The 23,801-nt window shown below is 40.3% G+C and overlaps 1 protein-coding gene across 1 annotated transcript; it reads right to left on the reverse strand.

Moving 5' to 3' along the window:
* Positions 1-4,525: 4,525 nt before the first annotated feature.
* On the reverse strand, positions 4,526-23,207 carry zc3h12c (zinc finger CCCH-type containing 12C). The gene is made up of 6 exons (XM_002937961.5): positions 22,866-23,207; positions 11,337-12,094; positions 9,828-9,967; positions 8,585-8,819; positions 7,170-7,276; positions 4,526-6,536 (listed from the first exon to the last, which is right to left on the reverse strand). The coding sequence occupies exons 1-6, from the start codon at positions 22,887-22,889 to the stop codon at positions 5,146-5,148; spliced, it is 2,655 nt and encodes an 884-aa protein (XP_002938007.2). The 5' UTR covers positions 22,890-23,207; the 3' UTR covers positions 4,526-5,145.
* Positions 23,208-23,801: the final 594 nt, after the last annotated feature.

Here is a 23,801-nt window from a genome sequence, read left to right on the forward strand (position 1 = left end):
TTTAAGACCAGAGCTTCAATCAGATTACTAAATGCCTGAGCTATTCCTTGCACCACCACCCTCCATCAATAAGTCCATTGTTCATAGATTTAGACAGCATTTCTGTAGAAAAAAAAAAAGCTTGGGTCGCCTTTCCAGTCGCAATCAAAGCGATAGATCCTCCAAAGACGACTGCTCGGAATATGACACAATCATTCAAAAATGATACCTTTGTATATACTGCTTTCTTGGTAATATGACTACAACCTCATTACCTATCTAAAATCTCTAGAACAAACAGAAGTTTGAACTACAAAGTCATCCAAAAATCTCTCCACACAACACAAAATATATATTCACCATCCAATATTATACACAGTTTTTAGGTCTAGTGGTTTAAAATGAAATAAGACCCTACGGGAATTCCTGCTCTGGCTATGAGAGCCGCTTGTAACATGACCATGCTAGTTGGCACCACAGAGCATATCTATAGAACACAAACCCAAAAGAGAATTATGACTTAATACTCTATAGAACGCAAAGCCAAAAGAGAATTATGACTTAATACCTGAAAGTTTTTTTTAAAAAAAAATACAGCTAGATAAGAATATGTGAGCAGTTTTGCACCTCCCTGGGGTGTAGCTTTTCTACTCGGTGTGTTTGTGGCCAGTTGGGGCATTAGAAAGTCCACATAGCTGGAGGCAACCTATAGTCCATCAGAACGTTCAAAACAGCCAGTCACAGTAATGTGACTTTGTACCATATGAAATGAAATTCATACATTTATGTTACGCAGCACTTTATGGAGATTGCTCATTATTTCCCATCAGTCTCTGCTCCAGTGGAACCAATTAAGCTGCCTGTATGTTTTTGGGGCGTAGGAGGAAACCCATTCAAACTCCTTGCAGGTTGTGCCAGGTCAGAATTGAACTTGGAACCCCGAATCATTGTAGTTTTTATAATCAGTTTATTAACTGTCCCAGGACTCATGGAACCATAGCAGCGTGTCTGTTATGGCTAAAATTTTTATATATTCTTTAAGCTTAATGTGGAATGGAGGAGTAATTCAATGCTGAGGCACAAAGGGGGTTGGTTTAAACCCAAGGAATCAGAAAGCCTCTGGTAAATGTGCCAAGAGATGCATCTATATAGGAAGGCTTATTCATCAATTTCTGAATTTTTGAGTTTTTATTTAATTTGAATAAACTTGAAATTTGACTCAAATTTTTGGTTATTTATTAAAAAAAATGTAAATAAAAAAACGTAATCCAATCAAACAGTGCAGAAAAAAAACCTCATATGCATCAAATTCGTATTCTTCTCATCATTTTCAACGGTTCTACAAACTTTAGAAATGAACGTGAAAAATTTGAAAAAGCATACATTTTGCTTAAGGAATACTGTCATGGGAAAACATGTTTTTTTTAAATCCCATCAGTTAATAGAGCTTCTCCAGCAGAATCCTGCATTGTAATCTGTTTTTCAAAAACTTTAATTTTGAAATTTCACATGGGGCTAGCCATATTCTTCATTTCCCAGGGTGCCACAGCCATGTGACCTGTGCTCTGATAAACTTCAGTGGCACTTTACTGCTGCGTGGAGTGATCCACCCCCCCTCCCAGCAGCCAATCAGCGAAACAATGGGAAGGGAGCAAGATAGCAGCTCCCAGTAGGTATCAGAATAGCACTCAATAGTAAGAAATCCAAGTCCAGCTTGGGACTCCTCCAGTTACATGGGAGTAGGAGAAACAATAGGTTAAGCTATTGTTACTTGAAGTTTCCAATCCTGACTGTTTTGCCAACCTGACTGTCCCTTCTCAGCCTGTCAGTTATAGCTCCTAATGCTAACGGCCTCCTGCTGCACAAATATGGCCGCCCCCTGATAGGAGAACATGGGGGATCAGATAGGGAATATAAAAGCATTGGGCAAATACATTTATGGCAAAATTATAAATAGCATGCAAAGACAATGATATGACAGCTGTAAAAAGGGTTTAATTTCTGGTGTCAGTATCTCTTTAAGAGAGCTGATTTTCAGTAGCTTTAAATCCAATACAATACAGTTTTAACTCATGGGGAAGGGTTACATTCACTAATTTTGAAATTAAAGTTCCTTTAGCCATAGTAAAAGGTCTAACTCCTGGATACAGAAGCATAAAAATTATTTTGAGGCTTCTGCTGAAAATGGTTGCATCCATACTTAAACTTACTAGTAAATATGTTTTTATCCAATGCTGATGTTAAAGGAGAAGGAAAGCCATTTTGCCATTTTACTGCCAGTAGATTCGCCACATTAGTGCCGCCTAGAACGCTATATTTATTCTGCAGAATGCTTTACCATACCTGAGTAAAGAGCCCTAGAAGCTCCCTCTGTTTGTTTAAGACAGCAGCTGCCATTTTAGCTTGGTCTTCATAGCTTCCTGCTTGCAGCTCTAGCCATTATAGCTCAGATTACACATTTCTAAGGGAGGGGGTTTTATGAATTCTTATGGGAGGGGGGAGCAGGAGAGAGGAGAGAACTGCCCAGACTCCAGGAATGAAGGATTTTTCTGAGAGAGGAAGTCAGATACCCTAAGAACATGTTTACAAAACAGGAGACAGGAAATCCTGTGTTTCTTTTGATAGAGGACTCAGTGCAGTGTTTCTGTGAGTGCTTATGGCTGTATTTACATAGACCTTTCTGATAAAGCTTACTTAGTTACCTTTCCTTCTCCTTTAAACTTGTTTTCAATTAATATGTAAACCCTCAAAATAGATGAATGTAATATTGCTCAGAACGTTCTTCTAAGCACTTTTGTCATTTGCTAATTTTATTTTCTTGTTTTCAAGATATTTGTAGTATTTCACCTGCTAATATAATGAATATGGAACAGTGCCTCTTGCTGTTTATTGTGTATGCCTGTAACTATGGTTGCCTGAAAATTAATTTTGTGAGAAAAGAAAGGTCTTGTGATGCTCTGCTTAGAAAATGAAGTTAGTGAGCAGAGACGAGGCGTGTCTCCCTGGTCAGTTCCATGCAGAGCAGCTTCACAAGACATTATTCTTATAGCCAGTCAATTAAAATGACCACCAGGTGGGGTTGTTTTAAATTCATTACATTAGTATTTTAAAAACTGCTACTATCTTGAAAAGTAGAAAAATAAATTTAGATTACAAAGGTGCTTTGAAAAGCTCTCTGAACAATTTTATATTAATTTGTTTGCAGGATTTACATTCCCTTTAAACAAACATTACAGAAATCATATAAAATATGAATGATTTAAGCACAGGATATAGCAGAGCGAATGTTCATACATTCATTTATATATATGGTCATCCTGCTTTATGTGGGTATAGATACAGTATGTATACACACACCCATATAACCAGCCTCATTTTAAAATTCAATAAATACACCCCCACTGAGCTCTGAAGTTAAAAAACAAAAGTAAAATAAATATAGAATAAAAGTGCTGTACTGTAATTCATCCGTATTCTGTTGTCTAAGGGAAAATACAAAACCAGAGTGTAAAAAATAAATAGAAAAATATATCAGTGCTGTTTGATATAAATAACCAAAATCTATCTGCAATGTAAGAAAAAAAATCTCATTCAAATATTAATTCAAAGCATCCGTTTGTCTAATGAAAAAGAAATAGCCAAATATTCTTAGAACGGAGTCTCACAGGGATGAACCCATTCAGTTGCGGCACAGACAACAAACAATATACATTCAGCAGTACAGGGACAGGAATCCATAATATATGGTCTAGACCTCCAGGGTTGGACTGGTCTGCCAGGGAACCAGAGGATCTCCTGATTGGCCCAGACCGTAGTAGGCCCCTCTGTAAAGGGAAATTCCCAGTAGTCATTCCACCATAAACCTCTATACCTTGGGCACTCCCTCCATCTATTAGTTGTGAGTTGGCCCTGCATGGGCCCTAGGAGGCCCAATCTGACACTGTAGTCTCTTTAAGGTTTTATTCAACCTTCTGACAAAAAAAAGTGATGTCCAACTATGTGATGTCCAGCTGTTCAACTGAAACTAAAGATGACCAATGGCCAACAATTCATGATTAAAGCTTCACAAAAACAGCAAAGTGAAAAAAACGGTTTTGGTTGTGGAACAGAAGACAGAAAGCGCGATGTTGCTTCGACCTGGCGTAACATGTCATTCACCTACATCCACAGATTTGAGGAGCCATAACAATTCTTTTCAGCTCTTTATACCCCCCTCAATAATCACCGAAACTAGTGGCTTGCCTACCTCCAATGACCTACCGACAGCTAAAGTCAACTATAGCTAAAAGGTCTCAAAATGGAAATCTCAATCTCAGTGTTTTTGAAGGAGTTGGTCATTTCTCCCTCGTGCACCCACATTATAACTAGGGTTGCCACCTGTCTGGTTTTGACCTGTACAGCCTGGTTTTCAGAAGGGCTGTCTGGGTCAAAACGGCCTGTCCCTTTTCCAAATTAGGAGATCCGGATAGATAGATCCCCTTGATTGATGAGGTGATCAGATGACCGCCGGTTGCCACATTATAGTCCTACCCACTGATGTCACAAATCCAGCCCCAACATCACCCGTTCTGCCCCTGTGACATGGTTGTGCCACCCCCTGACGCCACCACCCCCCTACCCGGAGTCCCCGCTGCCAGAAGGTGGCAACCCTAATGGTTACAAAGGGTTTTTCATGGAATCATTTGGTTGCCATAAATAAAGACGAACCACTGGCATATCACAGTAAGAGAAGATTATAAAAGTGCTTCGCTGAAAACCCCTGATGCACCAAACATCCAAAATAATAAATAAATATGCTTATAAAATTAAATTAACTTGACTCCAGCCATACATTTGAACAATGAAGGCCGAAGAAACACAATTATAGTTAAAAGCAAAACAAAAAAACAACATATCTTTGATTCTAATGCGAATGTAGAACAACCCTGTGCTGTAACTGATTTGGAGCACCCCGTGCTACTCTTTAGCACTGCAAAGATCGCTACATGGTTTTGGACATGAGAGGTGCATGGCTCAGTATTAACATACGTTGGTAACACATATATTTATATAAACCCCCCGAGAAGGAGATTAAAGATGCTATTGTAGCAAACGTCCTTCAGCATGAGCTGAACAAAAGAAATGTACTTCACACCTCAAAAGGTGTATCAAATTTTTTTTTTTTTTTCAATATCCATACTGGGATTTCTCCACCAAAATGGCTGCTGCGAGTTGCTGAGCATCCGTCACGTGTGGATTCCTTTTCATAACAAGCTGAACAAGTTCTGCAGGAAAGATGTTGCATAGGTTTAGAAAAACTTTCTCTCTAGTACCCAGAGGATATCTTGGAGGTTCTTGTGGTAGACCACAGTACGGTATCCGCCAACTATTATCCTGGTGGTCCGGTGGGCTTTGAAAAGCAAATTGATCATAACACGGTTGGGAAGGGTTGCTAGAGACAGAATAATTCTGGCAATAACCATATGAATCCATGCCATAAGGCCTCTCCCAACTCCTGGTGGCTTCTTGGCTTAAATATGGCTTATGATGTCGTGGTGGAGGACTTTCATACAAACGAGAATCCGAGATACTTTCCATTCTTGTGGAGACCAAAGATCTACCCATAATCCCATTCCTGGAAACAGGGGAATTCTGGGAAATACGGTAATCATTTGGGCAGCTTGAACGAGCTGCAACGGTAAGGTGTTGAGGGGGTCCTGACATGTATGGAGACTGTGGCTTGTGGTGATGCTTTTGTTCCTGCTCATGACCAAAACTTTGGACTCTCGTTAAAGGCTCATGGTAGCAGGACATATATGTCTGCAAACCTGAGCGAGTGTGGGGGTGCATGTGCTGACACTTTATGTTTTCATCCAGTTGTGGGTCCGGAGAGCTGACGTGGGAGCGGTCATTGTAGCCGACATATGAATCGCTGCTACCACAGCTCAAGCTTCCTTCACTGCTGCAGTCAGAAGCCACTGAGCTGATTCTGTAATCCGTGTCCAATGAGAAACGCCGTTCAGGACTTCGAGCTCCAGAAATACTAAGATTGGAATAAGCATTCATCATGGAGTAATAGCCTGCATCCACCGGCGAATCACATTGGGGGTACTGGTCACACGACATGGCAGAGGGATTTTTTGTTGACATAAGCCCTGGAGAATAGAGGGCAGGCAATGCTTTCTCCTGAGATGATAAATGCCCAGCTGATAGAATTCCATTGCTCAGCGGTGTTTGTGGTGTGCTTTGGGGTTTATTAGTAGATATGCTAACTAAAGATGGCACAGACCTGCTTTCAAACTTATTTTTGGTAGGAAGCTTGTCTTCTAAGTCATAAGCTTGAGTCCTTATACTTGGGTCTGATTGCCTCTTTGGGGTAGAACGCTTCAAGTCATAGTTGGTATCCATCTTGGTACTGGAAGGGACGCTGTTGCTTTTAACAAGTCCAACTTCACTCGCTGTTTTGGCTGCGCTGCTTCTAGACATGGCACGGAGTTCATCGGCAACTGAACGCTGCGGTTGGCTACCCCTTTCCGGGTGATAATATTTGCACTTATGCCCATATGTACATTTCTTTCCTAAGGAGAAAAAAAAAATTGTATTGAACTCAAATTAACTTTCACATGGAGTCCATGATGTGTCTGCTTATATTTACGTCATACGCCTTCCAGAATGACTAAACCTGCCTATACTGTATTTTGGATTTCTAACATTTAAAGAAGCAACAGATCCTCCGGACTTGGACTTAAGGTGGCCATGCAAGGACCTCTGAGTGATGCGACACAGGCAAAATGGATGGACATTATATGAAGGGCGATACACGACATGGCCACCTTTCTATTGTACAGTTCCAATGGGCTGTCAGCTCCTCTGCAACTCTATCTGCCAATGGGGACATATGGTTTATGGTCCATAAACTGACTGTCATCCATAGTACATATTGGCTGTGATCAGCCACAATACACACTCTGGAAATTATATGAAACTTTGTTGGAGGCTGTAGATTGTTAATCCAAGATGCAATGTTAAGAGGCCTCAGTATAACATTCTATCTAGGATTTTGAGATATTAAACACGCCAAATTGGCCCTTGTGCCATTGCTCTCAGAGAAGGGTGATCGAGATGGAACAGGTTAGTAAAATAAAAGAATCTCCATGGCAAATTTAAAGAGCATAACTGTAATATTAGATATAAGGGAAATCTATATATACCATAAGGACATGGCTGTTTCTTGTATTCGGGGACTACAGGTTTCTTCCTCAAAAAGTTATCGAGACTCGGCCCATGGCGCCCCAATGGATCATCTGGAGGCATAAACCTGAAACAGAGGGAAGGATACATTTAATCCACTGGGAAATGTCAGCAGATGCCCAAACGCCTGCTTTTCATAAATACAGATGGAGTACAACGGTGGCACGGCACCAGAAATCAAAGTAAAATCTGCTCCGTCTGTGCACTGAAATCATCTTCCAAAGATTTTAAATGGCTACAAGAAGAGATAGATTTACTTTTTCTAACCCTGAAATTATAACTAAAATGCTGTACATTAAATAAAGACTATACCAGAACCTCAAAACTAACAAAATGTACTTAGGCTTTGTATTCTGAATACATACTGAATAAAGTAACCCCCTATTGTAAAATATAAGGATATTATAAGTCACTGAAGAATTCCATGACCAAATAAAGGCACAAGGTCATGGAACACCTCATATTTATAACAGGGGGTACATTATTCATTATAGTAATCAAGTTTAGACAGAAATGACATCACTAAGCACTGATTATAAATGATGACATCACTAACCACTGTTCATGATATTCATGGTTATTGTGTAATATATGTAAATTATCTTCATGTATGTATGTATGTTTGTATAACTTTATTTATAAAGTGCCACAAGGGTACGCAGCGCTGTACAGTCTTACAGAATACTAAATTACACACAGGGAAGACGAGTGATATAATAAATAAATACAATAAATACATATATGTATATATATATATATAAGTGCCATCTGGTATGAGACACAGTAGGAAGGAGGTCCCTGCCCCGTAGAGCTTACAATCTAAGTTCTAGCATTTCAGTCTGGCTGCCTGGTTAAGGGCAAAAACATAACTGTCCTTTCATCCTGTATGGGATACTGTCCCTGAGTTAATGTAACAATGAGGGAAATAGGCGAAGTTCAGGGGACAAAGTTAACAGTCACTTTGGACTGGAAATCTTCCCAAATTAATATACTGCAGGGAATTTAAATCTAACGATTACCATGAGGAAAGGAGAATTCATCTTGATTTACTTTATTACACTTTGGCACAGGCACAATTGTGACTTCACTATAAAAGCACCAAGACCAGGTTCTTTGGCTCAAGATCTTAAAAGTCTGGAGCTGGAGCTCTATCAACCCCATTGTTTTTCTGGTCATTTATCATTTCCCATTGGTAACCAGTACAGAGGAAAGCTAAAGCTTCCCGGCAGTTTTAATAAATGTGCCTCCTTCACACCCTCCCAAACCCACTCTCAGACCTCACCGTGCCCTTATATAATGGAGAAAATGATTGAACTTGATCAGTTTGCTCATCTCTCATTGCCTTTTTCTGCTCACAACCATGTTTCCTACGTACTTGTCATTAACAAAGGAATACATCAGCAGCCTCTCATCAATGAACTTCTTCCACTCAGGCTTTTCATTTGCCAGATCCCTGTAATTGTCATTAGACACAATGATGCCATCCGATTCGAATGCCAGTTTCACTATAAAGCGGTCATCGTAGCACACAACCCTCCTGCCCTGAACACGCCGAGACGGGGTGAAGACCAGGATCTTTTCCTTTTCTAATTTCCTTAAGACTTCCTGATCTAGGGAAAAAGAAGGATAATCAAAATGAGGCAGGTGACCTACATACTGTATGTTAGGGGTAGGGTGCAGGCCTTGAAGGGTGGAACGGGGAGGAAAGTGTAGTGTGACTTTCCCTCCTACTTTAACCCTACATACTGTAGATCAGCAGTGTTGGACTGAGATGCCAGGGGCCCACCAGAAAACCTTGGACCATAGATGCCCACTGTCTTATTCCTCCTCCCTCAACCTCTTTATTATCCAAGTCTCTTTTTTTCTCTTTCCTGCCATCTCCTTTTCCCATACAGAAATAAGTAATGACCATGCAATTGGCCAAATAGTTAGATGCAAAAGGGCCCATTGACATCTGAGAGTCCCACCGGGAGTTTTCCTGGTATCCCTGTGGGCCAGTCCGACACTGTAGTGTTAGCATATAAGTACCACTGCACCAACATACTATGGTACCAAATCTCTCTTTGATCTACCACAGGTTTACTGGCATATAATGGGTTACATAGGGTCCCTGTCCGCAAACTGATGCTGTCCCAGTACTCTCAGTAAGGTACAGAACTGTATTCCACTGATATCAGATCATTTATGGTACCCAATAGAATAAGGCGGGGTGTTTAAATATGATCTGAGAGCAATGCTGTACCTATGGTCAGATATATCAGATATAACCTGGTTCCTATACAACAGTTAATTTTGCTTTCTTGCTTTGTCTCTTAAAGTCAGAAAAAACTGTCAATCTGAAAACACTGAAGGCTTTGCTATTGAGTAAAACCCAAACAGTCCCATCTCTGATTTAGCAAGCTAAGGCTTAAGCAAATATTTCATTATTTTTCATAAACTTGGGGGCACTGCCTACAGGTAATTTCCACCCCAGCCAATCAAGCAAATGACAGCTCTCACACAATCGTTTAAAATATTGTAAAAGTGGTAGAATTTTAACTATAATTACTAATCCTTAAGGGCATAGCCTATATAAAAGGGCTAGAGAACGTCTGTAGCTGGGCGAGACCAAGACATACCTGTAATGAGGGCGTCGGGTCGGGACTGCTCCTTCCGCCATGCAGGGACGAACACCGTCACATCTTTATGGCCCCTTTCCAAGAACCACGAGACAGCCAGCTTAATCCCACGGCAAGAAAAGACTTCTTTATTACCATGACTGGAAGGGAGAGAGAGAGAGACAGCATTGGGTTATGTGGGAAACAGCACAAATAGTACAAGTAAATGGGTCCAAAACACTGTATTTCTGCAAAAACCCCCCCCCTACTATAACTTGAGCTTCATAAACCTACAGAAATCATATACTTTACTTGGCCACCTCGCTATATTCACAAGACAGATTTCTGCAAATTAACATTTTCAAACTTCATAAACATTTTTCAAAGCTTTCCAGACCAGCATTTTGCCAGAAGAGAAGAAACAGTTTGCAAAAATCCAAAAACTGTACCTATTGCTGATGGAAACCAGGTAACAAAAAAATATTACTATAATAAAACAGTACCTGACTAGAGAGGTAAGATCAGGGGGTCAGAGGAACGCTCAACACAATTTCTAACATATTGCCAACATAATTCTGTTAGGAACAAGCAGCCTCTCTACAACATATGGGCAATACGTGATTGCTATTCTATCCTAACTCTCCCTCACAGATGTACATTCCATCTCATTTGAAGTATCAAAGGGACCTTATAACTCAAATACAATCATGGTACATTATGTTGGAATTGGAAGGACATTAATCTGCTTCTCTAGAACAGGACTGTTCAACTGGAGGCCCACAAGCCTGGTACCGCAGCTTACCAGGGCTTTGTAGACTTACTTTCATCTGCTCCCAAACTTTTATAATTCTGTGAGCCCACTAGAAATGAAAAATTGGAAAGGACTGCCCTAGAGCAACCATTACATCGAGAGAAAAACCAACTATATAGTATAAATATTGTAAGGTGTTAATATATTTAAAAAAAAAACAACAGCCAGCCAACTGTATGATTATGTCTTGCAACCCATAGCAAGAATCTAACAGTGGAAAGATAAAATGATAGAATTACCCAACTAATGATGAGAGTCGGCCCTGAGAGACCATGGAGATAAAAAGGCCTATGTGCTATGAGCTAATGCTTTTATTTTGTTCATTCATATCCATGTGCAAGTTTATGTCTGAGAGAAAAAGGGACCACAAATGACATAAAGCACCACATGAATCATTAAGGCATGCCCTGGCATCTTTAGTTTAATAACATATTGCCATTTTACTGGTTGGCAGGGCCCACCAGACTGAAGGCTCAGGTGATTAGTGGTCTAGTAATCGGGGACCCCTAGGGTCTTGCTAACCTAGCGGTATGGGGGACTCATGATTCCTGATGGTAGGCCTTATCTTCACAGCAAACCATAGAAAGATCTGATTTGGTTTGACTAATAACTAGTGACCGACCTGCATGGTAAATAATTGCCCTATACATACAAGGTACCAGTCCCATCCATTGCATTACATCATTACTTTTTATCCTAGTGATCTTTTTGCCACTTACCTCATGGCAACATTGCTGCCATCAATGACAATAGGTCTTAGGTTTTCAGTATCGTCAATCAGCTCTTGCTGGAAAGGGGATTCTGGTCTCTGAGACTCGATCGAAGATGTCTCCCGCAAGACTGCGCCATTCCCACCGCCACTCTGTTCATTATCACTCTTGCTTCCAAGTTTGACGAGCTCCCCCAAAATGTCATTAATTAAAGCATTAGAACCAAGTTTGTTGAGGACAAGTAAAACTTGTTCTTCAGAATAGCCTAGTTTAAGTGCAAAGTCCAGCTTGGTTTGGTATTCCTTAACCACATCTGGTGGTTTCTTTATTTCTTTAGTACTCGCTACATTATCCTCTGTTTTAAGGTCTTGAATAACCTCATTGCGCTTTAGTATATATGGATCTATACAAGGGGATCTGCAGAACTGTCTGTGCTTCTTAGTCACACGACATGGTTCCACTACAAGTCTACCTGATAGATCAGATTCGTTATCAGAATTTGTGCTTTCTTCTGAGTCCCCACTTGAGCTGCACGTCTCCCCAGAGGTGTCTTTATCAGAATCACCTTTCCTTGAATTTGTTTCATCCATGGTTGGCTTCCGCAAAATAGTCCACGGTACTATACCACTTATGTGCGTTTCACTGCTCTCCGCATAAAGATGGCCAAGGCTATTCTTCCGGTGGTCCTTTAGTCCCATGAAGCTGCGACATGTATCAGGCTCCACCGTTCTACTGTTTCTGAAGCTTTGATAAAGGGCCCTGAATTCCTGATGAAAAAGAGACATTTATATCAGCAGTGTTCATTATTACTAAACATACATTTAGCATTATTTACAAGTTGACTATATCCCATCAATAGGCATATCCATACTGAACTTCTGTATAGACAGCACCACCATCCTTTCTGATTAGCCACAACAGTTTCAGTGGGCAGTTTCTACAAACTAACACCAATGGAAAGGCTCACCTAGTATCAGTCTGGCATGTTGTGGTCCTTACCAAAAATAAATAAGCATGTTTGTACTTGAATTAAGAAACCCTCTCAGCTTCCTCCATCTTTTCCATTATTTACACATCTCCTTCTGCAATGGCTCTATCCATCAAAATACACAAATATTAAGTTCTGTTCAGCCAAGATTGGCATAGGCATGCATGGGATCACTGACACATGAGCAAAATTGTTTTACCACAAAATAATGCCCACTCAAATGGCTGCTAAAATACAATTGCATGAAATGGAAGAAGTCACCATTGCCCATTGATTTTATTGTATTTTGCAAATTTTTTGCCAAAGTGAAACAGGACAGATTCGCTCGTCACTTCAGATCCCCCCTCCCCAAGTATGATCACTTTCTCACCTCTGGCTTTGTCTTTGCCTAATCTCTGTATAGTTCTTCTCCTTATTACCAATAACCCTAGTTGAGTTGCTGGTTCCTGTCGGGGAGGGTTCTCTCTTGTCAATTACTACAAGTCTCTATCCAGGGTTCTGTCTGCTATTTTTTGTTCTCCCGCCACCTACTGCTGCCTTTGGCATTTTTGAAGGTCCATCTACCCTAATGGCAACTGACAACCAGAAGACTCATAATAAAGGGTAAGAAGACTTTAAAGGATATAGAACATGTTAAAGACTCCTGCATCTCCACAAGGGTTTTTGGTGGGTGAACATGACAGACTCTATTATCCTATAACTAATTTCACACATATCAGTACAGAGAATGTTCTTAGTGCTGCAAGTAATATCTATTATGCAAAGAGGGGTCCAGACAACAGAAAGCCAGTTAAGGGATCCAACCCTTGCTCTACTTAAGCCAAGCCTCCCCTTTTTATACAGCAAGCTTGCCCGTGGTTGGTAGAGACATACTACTCTGTTCGAGCAAAAATGAGACATAAATGAAATCTGGGTTTGCCAGTAACATCTACCATGTTTCTATCTTAACCAACCACAATGGTTATTGTAGGGATCATTCCTAGGCATTAGTGACATCTCCTCAAGCCAATTAAGATAGTATCCCGAGTGAGGATAATTTTTTTCTTTTTAAAATTTGTGGCCTTCAGAGTAATCCTAATAAAAAAAAAAACTATCGTAACAAGACAGACTGACGAAGTGCTGCGTTGCCCAGCAACCAAGCTGCAGTTGCTAGGATGCACTCCTCTAACATGCCATAGTGAATGCTATCACAGTGAAAGATTAATTTGGTCTGAACAAAAGCCCATGAAAGAGAGCGGGACAGAAGTGCGTCTGGTATACCCTCTCGGAACAATGGAGCTGCCAAACCAATCTGGAAGCTCCGTCATTATTGTTCTTTAAGCCTGGCTGTGTTCTTAGGCCGGAGGAAGTATATTTAATGGGGGAACATTTTTAATCTTGACTGAAAAGTTTCAGAGAACTATTATTTAGCCACAGTCCTAACGCTGGGAGATGACAGGTCAATGCACCAATCATCCTGAAGAACAATGCTGTTTAACCACAGAAATAAAGTAATCCCCCCCAAGCAAGCCTATTCATTATGCAGGGAGGGAGGGCTCGGAAAATCAAGCTCAGACAAATGCAAATCTCACAACAGTTTTAAAAAGTTGGCTACTGAGGCCCCATCATTGTTTTTGTTGAAAAATGAGAATAGGATATAAAGCCAAGTGAAAAATTCAACTGGAAGTTTGAACAAAAAATCATTGTGGATTTCTGGTCTTTAGGATCATTTTAACATTAAAGTAATTTCCTTGTATATTTACAAATACAGGAGTAGGATCTATTATCTGCAATGCTCGGGAACTGGGGTTTTCAGGATAAGGGATCTTACCGTAATTTGGATCTCCATACCTTAAGGCTGCTAAAAATCATTTAACCATTAAACCCAATAGGATTGTTTTGCCTCCAATAAGGGGTAATTATATCTTAGTTGGGATCAAGTACAGGTACTGTTTTATTATTACAGAGAAAAGGGAATCATTTAACCATTAAATAAACCCAATAGGGCTGTTCTGCCTCCAATAAGGGGTAATTATATCTTAGTGGGGATCAAGTACAGGTACTGTTTTATTATTACAGAGAAAAGGGAATCATTTAACCATGAAATAAACCCAATAGGGCTGTTCTGCCCCCAATAAGGGGTAATTATATCTTAGTTGGGATCAAGTACAGGTACTGTTTTATTATTACAGAGAAAAGGGAATCATTTAACCATGAAATAAACCCAATAGGGCTGTTCTGCCCCCAATAAGGGGTAATTATATCTTAGTTGGGATCAAGTACAGGTACTGTTTTATTATTACAGAGAAAAGGGAATCATTTAACCATTAAATAAACCCAATAGGGCTGTTCTGCCCCAATAAGGGGTAATTATATCTTAGTTGGGATCAAGTACAGGTACTGTTTTATTATTACAGAGAAAAGGGAATCATTTAACCATTAAATAAACCCAATAGGACTGTTCTGCCCCCAATAAGGGGTAATTATATCTTAGTTGGGATCAAGTACAGGTACTGTTTTATTATTACAGAAAAATGGGAGTCATTTTTAAAAATTAGAATTATTTGCTTAAAATGGAGTCTTTGGGAGATAACCTTCCCATAATTTGGAGCTTTCAGGATAATGGCTTTCTATGGAGTCTATGGGAGACGGGCTTTCCATAATTCAGAGTTTTCTTGATAACGGGTTTCTGGATAATGGATCTCATACCTGTACTACTACTAATAATAATTCAAACGCATGCTGTCCAACTGGCAGGACAAGAGTAGTCAATGGAAAAATACATTAAACATTATATACATTATACATTAAAATCAATACATTTTCTATGTAAGGAAACCACAGGCATTGGTGTAGTGATGTTTCTTTATAGATGATGAAGATTAAAAGTTCATTAATCCCTAATAACTAATCTGATGGCTTCCTTTTTGTTCAACAAATGATTGACTTGTGTTTCTTACTCTGTAAGGTTATTTGTATGTTATGTATTTTGGCTCAGTCTTTATTACCAGGATCAAGAAATTACCATGTCTAAAAAGTAACTGCTATGGGTAATAATAAATGGTGGAGATGATGATTTTGTATAAACCCCAGTCATTAGACCTGGGATGAATGCACGAAGCTGTAGGGCCTGTGGACATCATGTAAATGCGGTGGCCTTGCATACACTCAGCAGCATCTGTCCCTTCAGTCCCTTCCCCAAGGAATTAGGCAAATGGAACGTTGTGCAGCTGCTTCCCATCCTTTCCATTCAAATGCTGAACATCAGAAGAAACTGGAGCTCTTAGTAAAGAGTCACTCATGCAACTGCTTCTTAATTGTGGCAAATAAGATGCATCTCGGAGCTTTTTTTATTGCGAGATTTGTTTGTAGCTTTAAAACCTGCTCCTTCCCCCCCCAAAAAAAAACCCATTTGCAAAATGAAAGGCAAGATGATGCTGAGCGACAGTCCCATATTCAATGTACATTTATTCTATATTTTGCAGTGGTGTTAAAGTTATTTGTAAATGTAATTTCAATTGGTTGTTTATATTCTCTGCAATGCAGTCTCTCCCTCCTGAAACAAAGTAGCGGAAGTCAGAAGCAGAGAACCATGACAAAATATTGCTTTTAATTGCAATTACAAATTTACAAATAACTCACTGTACATTTTTAATTAGTTTATACTGGAAACTTGTTTAGAATTTATTTTTTTAGATAATAAACAGTTTCTGGGCAGGGTTTGGCAACACCCCGCCCCTTTAAAGTTGATGGCATCTATTCTTGTGTATACGTGGCCACCCAGAAATGCTGAGTGTATGGCTGGGGTTAGAGTGTGCAGCCCTCCTGCTCATGTTAAACTACAATACTAACCCCCATTACATTACGGTGATAATGATTCACTTTGGGACCTTATGGCCCTTTAGAGTGCAGATAAATTAGCTGTCAAAAAGGACAATGTATGGATCATTATTATTCTAATAACATGTGGACATTGAAAATCTCAGCATCTATATCTAGGAATAGGCAAAAACCTGGTTGTTGTAGAACTACACAACTCCCAGCACCATGTGATCGGGAAGGCATGTAAAAGTAGATGACAGATCTTTGTATATAAGAATGTTGCACATAAAGACAGACAGCTCTTTGCACTTAGATATGTGCATTTGTCATTGGCCAACATGTATGATTCACATCATCCTAAAGATAAAGGTACACGGACAGGCTTATACCGATTCAGCAGCTTATATGCCCGTGTATGGGGACCCCCAATGGGCCTACACAACTGATATTTGGCCTAAAATTGCCCAGAAGTTTATTGGTCACGTTTGATTTTCCAGTCGCCTCTGATGGGTCACTATAAGATCCTGACCTCGCCAAACAAGTGTATGGCCACCTTAATTAGTCAGCTTGAAGCATACATACATATGTGTGGCACCAACCCTACCGGCTGTCCTGGAGAATGTTTATAATTACACAAGCAGAGGCAAGTAATATAGCAACCCAGTTCCTGTAATGAGTGGGATTTGCCAGATAAGGTGGTTTCCCATCAGCCAGATCCCTACACCTTTAGTCTACCAGCAAACATTTAGTTGCCATCAAGTACAAGGTAGAGTTTTATTAATGCAGAGAGAGAAATCATTTAAAAAAAAATGAGTTTTGCTTAAAATGGACTCTAAGGAGATGGCCTTCCAGTAATTTGGAGCTTTTTGGATATGGGTTTCTGGATAAGAGATCCCATAATTTTTTCAAATACATTTGTGGAAATTTCAAAGCCTTGCTATCTACCTCTATCTACCTACCTATTATCTATCTCTGCTTAGTAGTGATTGGTAATTTCATATCAAACATAGATCTCCTCCACCAGTGCCATACAGAACATACAGACCAATGGGAATACAAGCCATGTGCTGTTATGACTTTATCATTCAACATGTTATTATATTATCTTATATTATATTCATAAAGGCAACAGCAACATTTCAAGCCTTGCCTGGCTCTTTCTCAAGCTTGAGAAATAGACAGGGTTCTAACTTTAAGGGGAACTCCACCCAAACACAACTTAAGCTTTTTGAAAAGTAAACACAATTTCAAGCAACTTTGCAATATACATCAATTAAAAATATGCAGCCTTTTCATGATGTTTAATGTAATAATATCATTTGGAACAGTTCCCTAAGCCCCGCCCCCTTTTCCCCTGCTGATCTGGCTGGCTACTTTGAGACTTAAATAAAATGTAACAGTAGTCGATTATCCTCAGCCTGCCTTCAGCCTGCATTCTCCCAATCCCACAATTCCCTGCACACATGATGTCAATAAGGAAAGGAACATCACAGTGCAATGCATTGTGGGTTATGTAGTTCCTGCATGCTGTCTGTAAGCTGTGGATAAGTTTCTACAATTTGTAACATCAGTGTTTTAGTCCCTCCTCCCTTGCCAGGATTTTAAATGATACAGAAAGAGTAGAACTGTTTTGCAGCTGGATTTCAGCATATAAAAATGGTATTTATTCATACTTTCTGAAGGAACAGATTACAGTAAGGTGTGTGCTTCCTACTTGTAAAATTGCTATATTTAATATCCATGTTGAAATCAGGATATCTTTGGAATATATTAAAAAAACCCTCTTGTCTGTGATTAATAGCTTCCTCTCTTAAATGTCTCTCTTAACCAGGAGAATGGGACTCCTATATTCCTATGCTATACCTCCCCTTGGGACATTTCAGTAGAAAAGGTGCATAAACACTACTTGATCTTCCAAAACTAAATATAAAGTTGTACTTAACTTATATAGACATACCTGAACCCACAGATTAAAAAAAAACCAAAATATGTGTATAAACCATTCCCCCCCCCATTAGTCTCACAGTATCATGCAACCCCTCCCTCCCCTCATGAAGTGGTAGAATCTGACACCTGAAGTCTCTCTGCTTTCTAGAGAATCTGTGCACACTATGGAAAGCAGAAAGTCTTTAAGTCCCAGAATCCATCACTTCACATTGGAGCAAGGTAAGAGAAGGGGTTGCATGAAACTGTCATCCTAAGGGGGTGGTGGAAAGGTCCCTGCAAGCACTACCATGGTCTCCTTTTAAGGTATGTCTGTGTATATATATATGTATATATATTGGACAACAAAATGCCCTCTGTGCCACTGCCCTCATAGTAACAAAAGTTACTTTCAATTTTTGGATTTCTATACTAATGAAATATTCCTGGTTGAAAAGAAATCTATAGGGCAACACACTACACACTAAAGAGCATACCATACAAAGATATTTCATAAGAAATTGAATCACAGCATTTTAGACCTTCATCTTCTTCCTTCTGACCTGGTCTCAACAATTAGCCATACAGTACATGGCACTGGGAATGATATACAGCCTAAACATGGGTGTAATAAGCACAAAACTTGGACTTCTGAGCTGACAAAGAAAGGGATTGTTGCTTTTTGGTTTTGAACACGATTATGTTTGGACAGGAATACTCCAGTGAAACTGCCTGTTTCCAACTCTTAAAGTAGTAGATCCCATAGGCAGTGGGCAACTATCTTGATCCAATTGCTGCTGACTTTATTGCTTTGCTTGGCAGATTACAGCCAAAGGAATACAAAGTCACTGGTATCATTACTTCCTCGGTATGTTTCCATATTCCATGATATTAATTCATTGTATGCACTGCTCAACAGGTCCAGGACTTCTTCATGGGAACCAGTATAAAGTCACTCCATGTCCTTCCCAACAACATCCAAACATATCTGTACCATTATAGTCAGGTCTAGAATACTATGAATTAATTTTCACTCCCTTTATTGCAAAAAGAACCGGAGAGTTTTTGTAGCGAAGCAAAGTCCGACACCACACTTGTTGTCCAGCTCACAACTTGTAGTAGAATATTCCAAGATGCGAAGGCAAAGGCCAATCCAACCCATTATTTTATCCATATTCATCATCTGGTGTTTCTATATTTTTGTCCACTGAGACACGTAGATCTGTTCCAGTCAAAAATACCAGTCCTCCAGCTCTTTAACTCCAGCTCCATACCCCTACTGCCCTTTATCAGGATGATGGTGTGTTGATGGGTAGGGATGCTAAGTTTGTATTGTACCTTTCCAGCAAGAATGTTGTATGGAAAATATACCAGTAAATATAAAGTAACCAGCTGGAAAGAATAGTCACCAAAGTACAAATTCCACCACGACCCTGAATACACAGCATGTTGTAGATTTAACCCACTCCAAGCTCTGTTTAACAAACAGTACACAAAGATGTTGCCCTAAAGGGGACAATGAAAGGTGCTCTTGAAATGCAATGAGGCAGGCCGGTGCCAGGGTTACAGCCTCTTGACCCTAGGCCAGTTTGTATGATGCCCCCTGCTAGCGTCCAAAGTCCCAATAAGGCACACACTGCACACTTTATATTACTGGCAATAAAAGGGTGATCTCTTGTGGACAAATATCTACTGGATTGTTCCTTATTATATAGAGGTCTATTCACATATATATGTGTGTGAATGTACACTCGCATAGTTTATATATTCTATTTTAGATAAAGTAGCCATCCAACCCCAGTTAAAAAAAAGAAGATTTCAGGAATAATAAAGTGTGTAGCTTGAATTCATTTCTATACATGGCGCTGCGGCGCTTCTTTGTTAAATAAATATAAAAGCATTTATCGACTGCTGAGAAACAATGGGAGCAAAATAATGAATATGTAATAAATACCCCTGGCCCTGCTTTCTCGGTATTTAATTACCATTGTGTCCCAACGAGCGCCGTTGTCTACAGACCTCCATGCGAACAAAGGAAAGATGTCCCATTGAACAGATTGGTTAATGCTCTTGGGTAACAGATGTCTAGTGGAACGGCAGGAGACCAGCAACTGGTGGGTTGCCCAACTTCTGAAAACTTTCAATAGGCCATTGCATATGGTCACATAATGGGGCATGTATAGAGAATGCGGCCTTCCCTTTAACTCTTTCAGCACCTGCTGGAACTTGCCAAGTGTAAGCGGAAGGGGGCATTACTGCTGTGCAATGAGCTTCATCTCCTTCTGCGTGTATATTTATACGTTTATACAGCTGACTTTACATGATAATTTGTATGTATGTATATATATGTATGTGCCATGGTTGGCTGTTATTGGGGTGGAAATAGAGGTGACTGCTGGAAATCCACAGAAAAGCACCTTTTATAATAAAGCAGGGAATAAAGGGCAAGGTGGCAATAGTGACAGAGCATGGGATAAAAAAAATCTACTTTATAAAAGTATTTGGGGCCACAAAGAGTGCTTTATCCTTGACCCTGCAACTTCTATAAACAGCCCAACTGTATCCCAGGAGCAAGATTTCATACTAAAGTCTATCAGACATTTATAGGAGCTGAACCTGATTTTAATGTCTATTAAAAGTGGTTGTTCATCTTTAACTTAACTTTTTAGTGTGATGTAGAGAGTGCTACTCTGAGACAACTTGCAGTTGGTCCTAATTTTTTTATTATTTGTAGTTTTTTAATGATGTTACTTTTTGTTTAGAAGCAGCTCCAGTCTGGGGTTTCAGCAGCTACCTGGTTGCTAGAGACCAAATTACCTTAGCAACCAGGGAGTGGTTTGAATAAGAGACTGATATATGAATAAGAAAGCACCTGAATAGAAATATAAGTTATAAAATGTAACAATACAATTGTTTTTTGGCTGCTGGGGTCAGTGACCCCCGTTTGAAAGCTGGAAAGACTCAGAAGAAGAAGAAGGCAAATAGTTAAAAAAAACAGTTGTGTCTGGTGCCTACAGTAAAAGATTTTTAGGACCCTCTCACCTCCTAAAGCTATAGAATACTGATTTGGACATGTAAATGAAGCTTGCACATTAGTAGGACCCCCCAGTAAGTAATAACTACTCCTGAGCTCCCCAGCAGATGTTGGGCACCCTGGCTCTATTCTTTTCTCCCAAGTCCAACCAAGTTCTCCAGCTGTTTCTGAAGTGCAAATCCCAGCATTCCTGACAACCACAATACCCATTGTGGCATCACTGTATTATCAACCCTCCAGTTGCTGATAAAGTGCAACTCCCAGCATCCCCTAACAGCAAAGCTGAGATACTGGTGGTTGTACTTCAACTGCAGCATGCAGGCTTAAGGTATATATACAGAACAGCAAATAAAAAATGAGGACACAAGCTTACAGCCAAGTTAAACACATGACTTCTGCTGAGAATATTCTGTTAGGTTGGTCCATTTATTATAAAAGCTGCAATACCCCTTGCTATTAACAGGATTATAGGGTCACCCCAGGGTCCTACTTGTCAGCATATACATTAATATGCATTAATATGGAACCCCCATGGAAATTACAGCAGGCCACTCATCATTCATATAGACACATCTGTGTGGCTGTCCCAGCATGCACAGCGCGCTAAGCTTGCCACCTTGTCCAATGAAACCTTCAGAATTATAAACTCCACCTACTGCTGCCGTACCCTCCAACTTTCCCAGAAGTCTATATGTAGCTCCCCACATGTGACATGGCTGTGTAGATATAAGTGCAGCCTGCTGCATCAGAAAGGATATGATGTTTGCCCCACAGCACAGTCACGTGGTCACCCCAAACAGAATGATGAAACCCACTTTACAGTACTGTACATTCAAAAGTAGTTGTTAAACTACAAATGTCAGCAATCACTGCCCCCCTCCCAATCACAGAGCAGAGCTGGCAATACAGGAAGGCTGATCCACCAATATAAGAGGGGGATAAGATAAATCACGAATGTCCTACAACTACCCTACTATTGTTGCTGACTATAATTTGTTCAATATTAATTGTACTTTTATCCCAATGCTGCTACGGCTGAGTTTTCTATAGGAAATCCTTTAACCATACATATTTCTTTTTGGAAATATAAGCTTTCCTGAACCTCCATTAGTTCCCCCCCCCCCAACACAATACTTTAGATGCATATGTTGCATGGCACAACAGATACCAGTGCAGCCTGCTGCATGTATACAGGGGTTTCTTAATCCAGTTCCCCCACCACATATCTCTAAACACTTCCCAATAAAGACAAGTGCATCACTGTACCTTTGCTACAGGCATTAGGTGAGTGCCTTGGACCAGGGGTGTAAATACAGAGGAAGCAGACCCTGCAGTTGTAGGGGGGGGGGGCAGGAGTCTAGGGGGGCCTGTAAGGCCCTAATTAGTGAGAAATTACAATACATGTTGATAGAACAGGGCAACTTACCAATATTTTGGGGGCACTAAATTGAACTTACTGTGGAGCCCAGTAATATCTAGTTTAACCAGTAAACCAGGGAGAGTGCTGGAGGTCACGTGAGCACAAGCTGAGCCTATTCCTTGGGGATAAAGCAATAACATTCCCATTGGCATGTCCCATTGCCACCCTTCCAGCCCTAGGAATAATCAGCACCGGCCCATTCCAACACACAAGAGCAGCCTATCTCACAATTGGAAAGCAAGCGACCCACTGTCCTCCAGAACTTAGATGGTTAAGCAAAACCCAAGAGCGTCCCTCTGGCTAAAGTGCAGAAATAAGTCGAGGCAAAGAATGAGAGCAAATCCATGGAGAACCCACAAGGCTGGCACTTACTTTAGGAGGGGAGCAGACAGACATTGGGTCCCTGTAGCAGCTTTCTAGCAGCAAGTCCTGAGCACAGTTTGAGCTGCAGGCTTCCAGGCAGCAGGCAGAACAATGACTCCAGGAACAGATGGAGAAGCAGTGCCTATAGTGGGCAGGGAGGCAGCCAATGGCAGGGCGGCCAGCTCACAATGACTGGGCCAGGCAGATGTAAAGCAACCTCCCCATTCTGTGGCAGGTTAGGAGCTTTCTAAGAAGAGCAAGTTGATTTCATTCCCAGGGCCCTGCCCCGGGGCAGCATGTGCATTAACGAGGGGTGTGCGGCAACAATAGCCCAATACAAAGGAGGCAGCAGGCAGCTGCTCTGTGAGAGGCAAAGTCATTAGGGAGCAAGCTGGCGGCCTCCTCAGACACCTGGCTCTGTGTACTCTCTGCTTCCCTCATTGTTTCCCCCTATCACAAAAACAAAGGAAATTATTCCAGCAAAAGTTCTTTTTTTTTTTCAGAGAACATGGCGGATTCCTATTGGGCTGCCAAGCACTGACTGAGATTGGAAAACAAAAAAAAATGTACAAGGGGACAGCGTTGTCCGCGGCACGTGGGAGAGAGATTTTATACTGAATATATGGTACATACTGGTCTCCCTATAGCTTTATAAATCTTCTAAATACATTAGAAATTGTGCAAAATGATATGGCTGATATTTTCAGCCAAATCCATGTTTTAGTTATTGGCCCCTATGACCCGTGTTTATTAAATAGGGAAAACTATTTAATAATTGGCCAGTACAGGTATTGGATCGGTTATTTGGAAACTTATTATCCAGAAAGGTCCAAATTATGGAAAGGCCATCTTCCATATAATCAAACAATTCCAATTTTTTTTAATTTCTTTTTCTCAGTACAGGTCTCGGACTCCTTATCTGGAAACCTATTATGCAGAAAGTTC

This window comes from Xenopus tropicalis, chromosome 2, assembly GCF_000004195.4.
Source record: "Xenopus tropicalis strain Nigerian chromosome 2, UCB_Xtro_10.0, whole genome shotgun sequence".
In the NCBI taxonomy this organism is placed as follows: Eukaryota; Metazoa; Chordata; class Amphibia; order Anura; family Pipidae; genus Xenopus; species Xenopus tropicalis.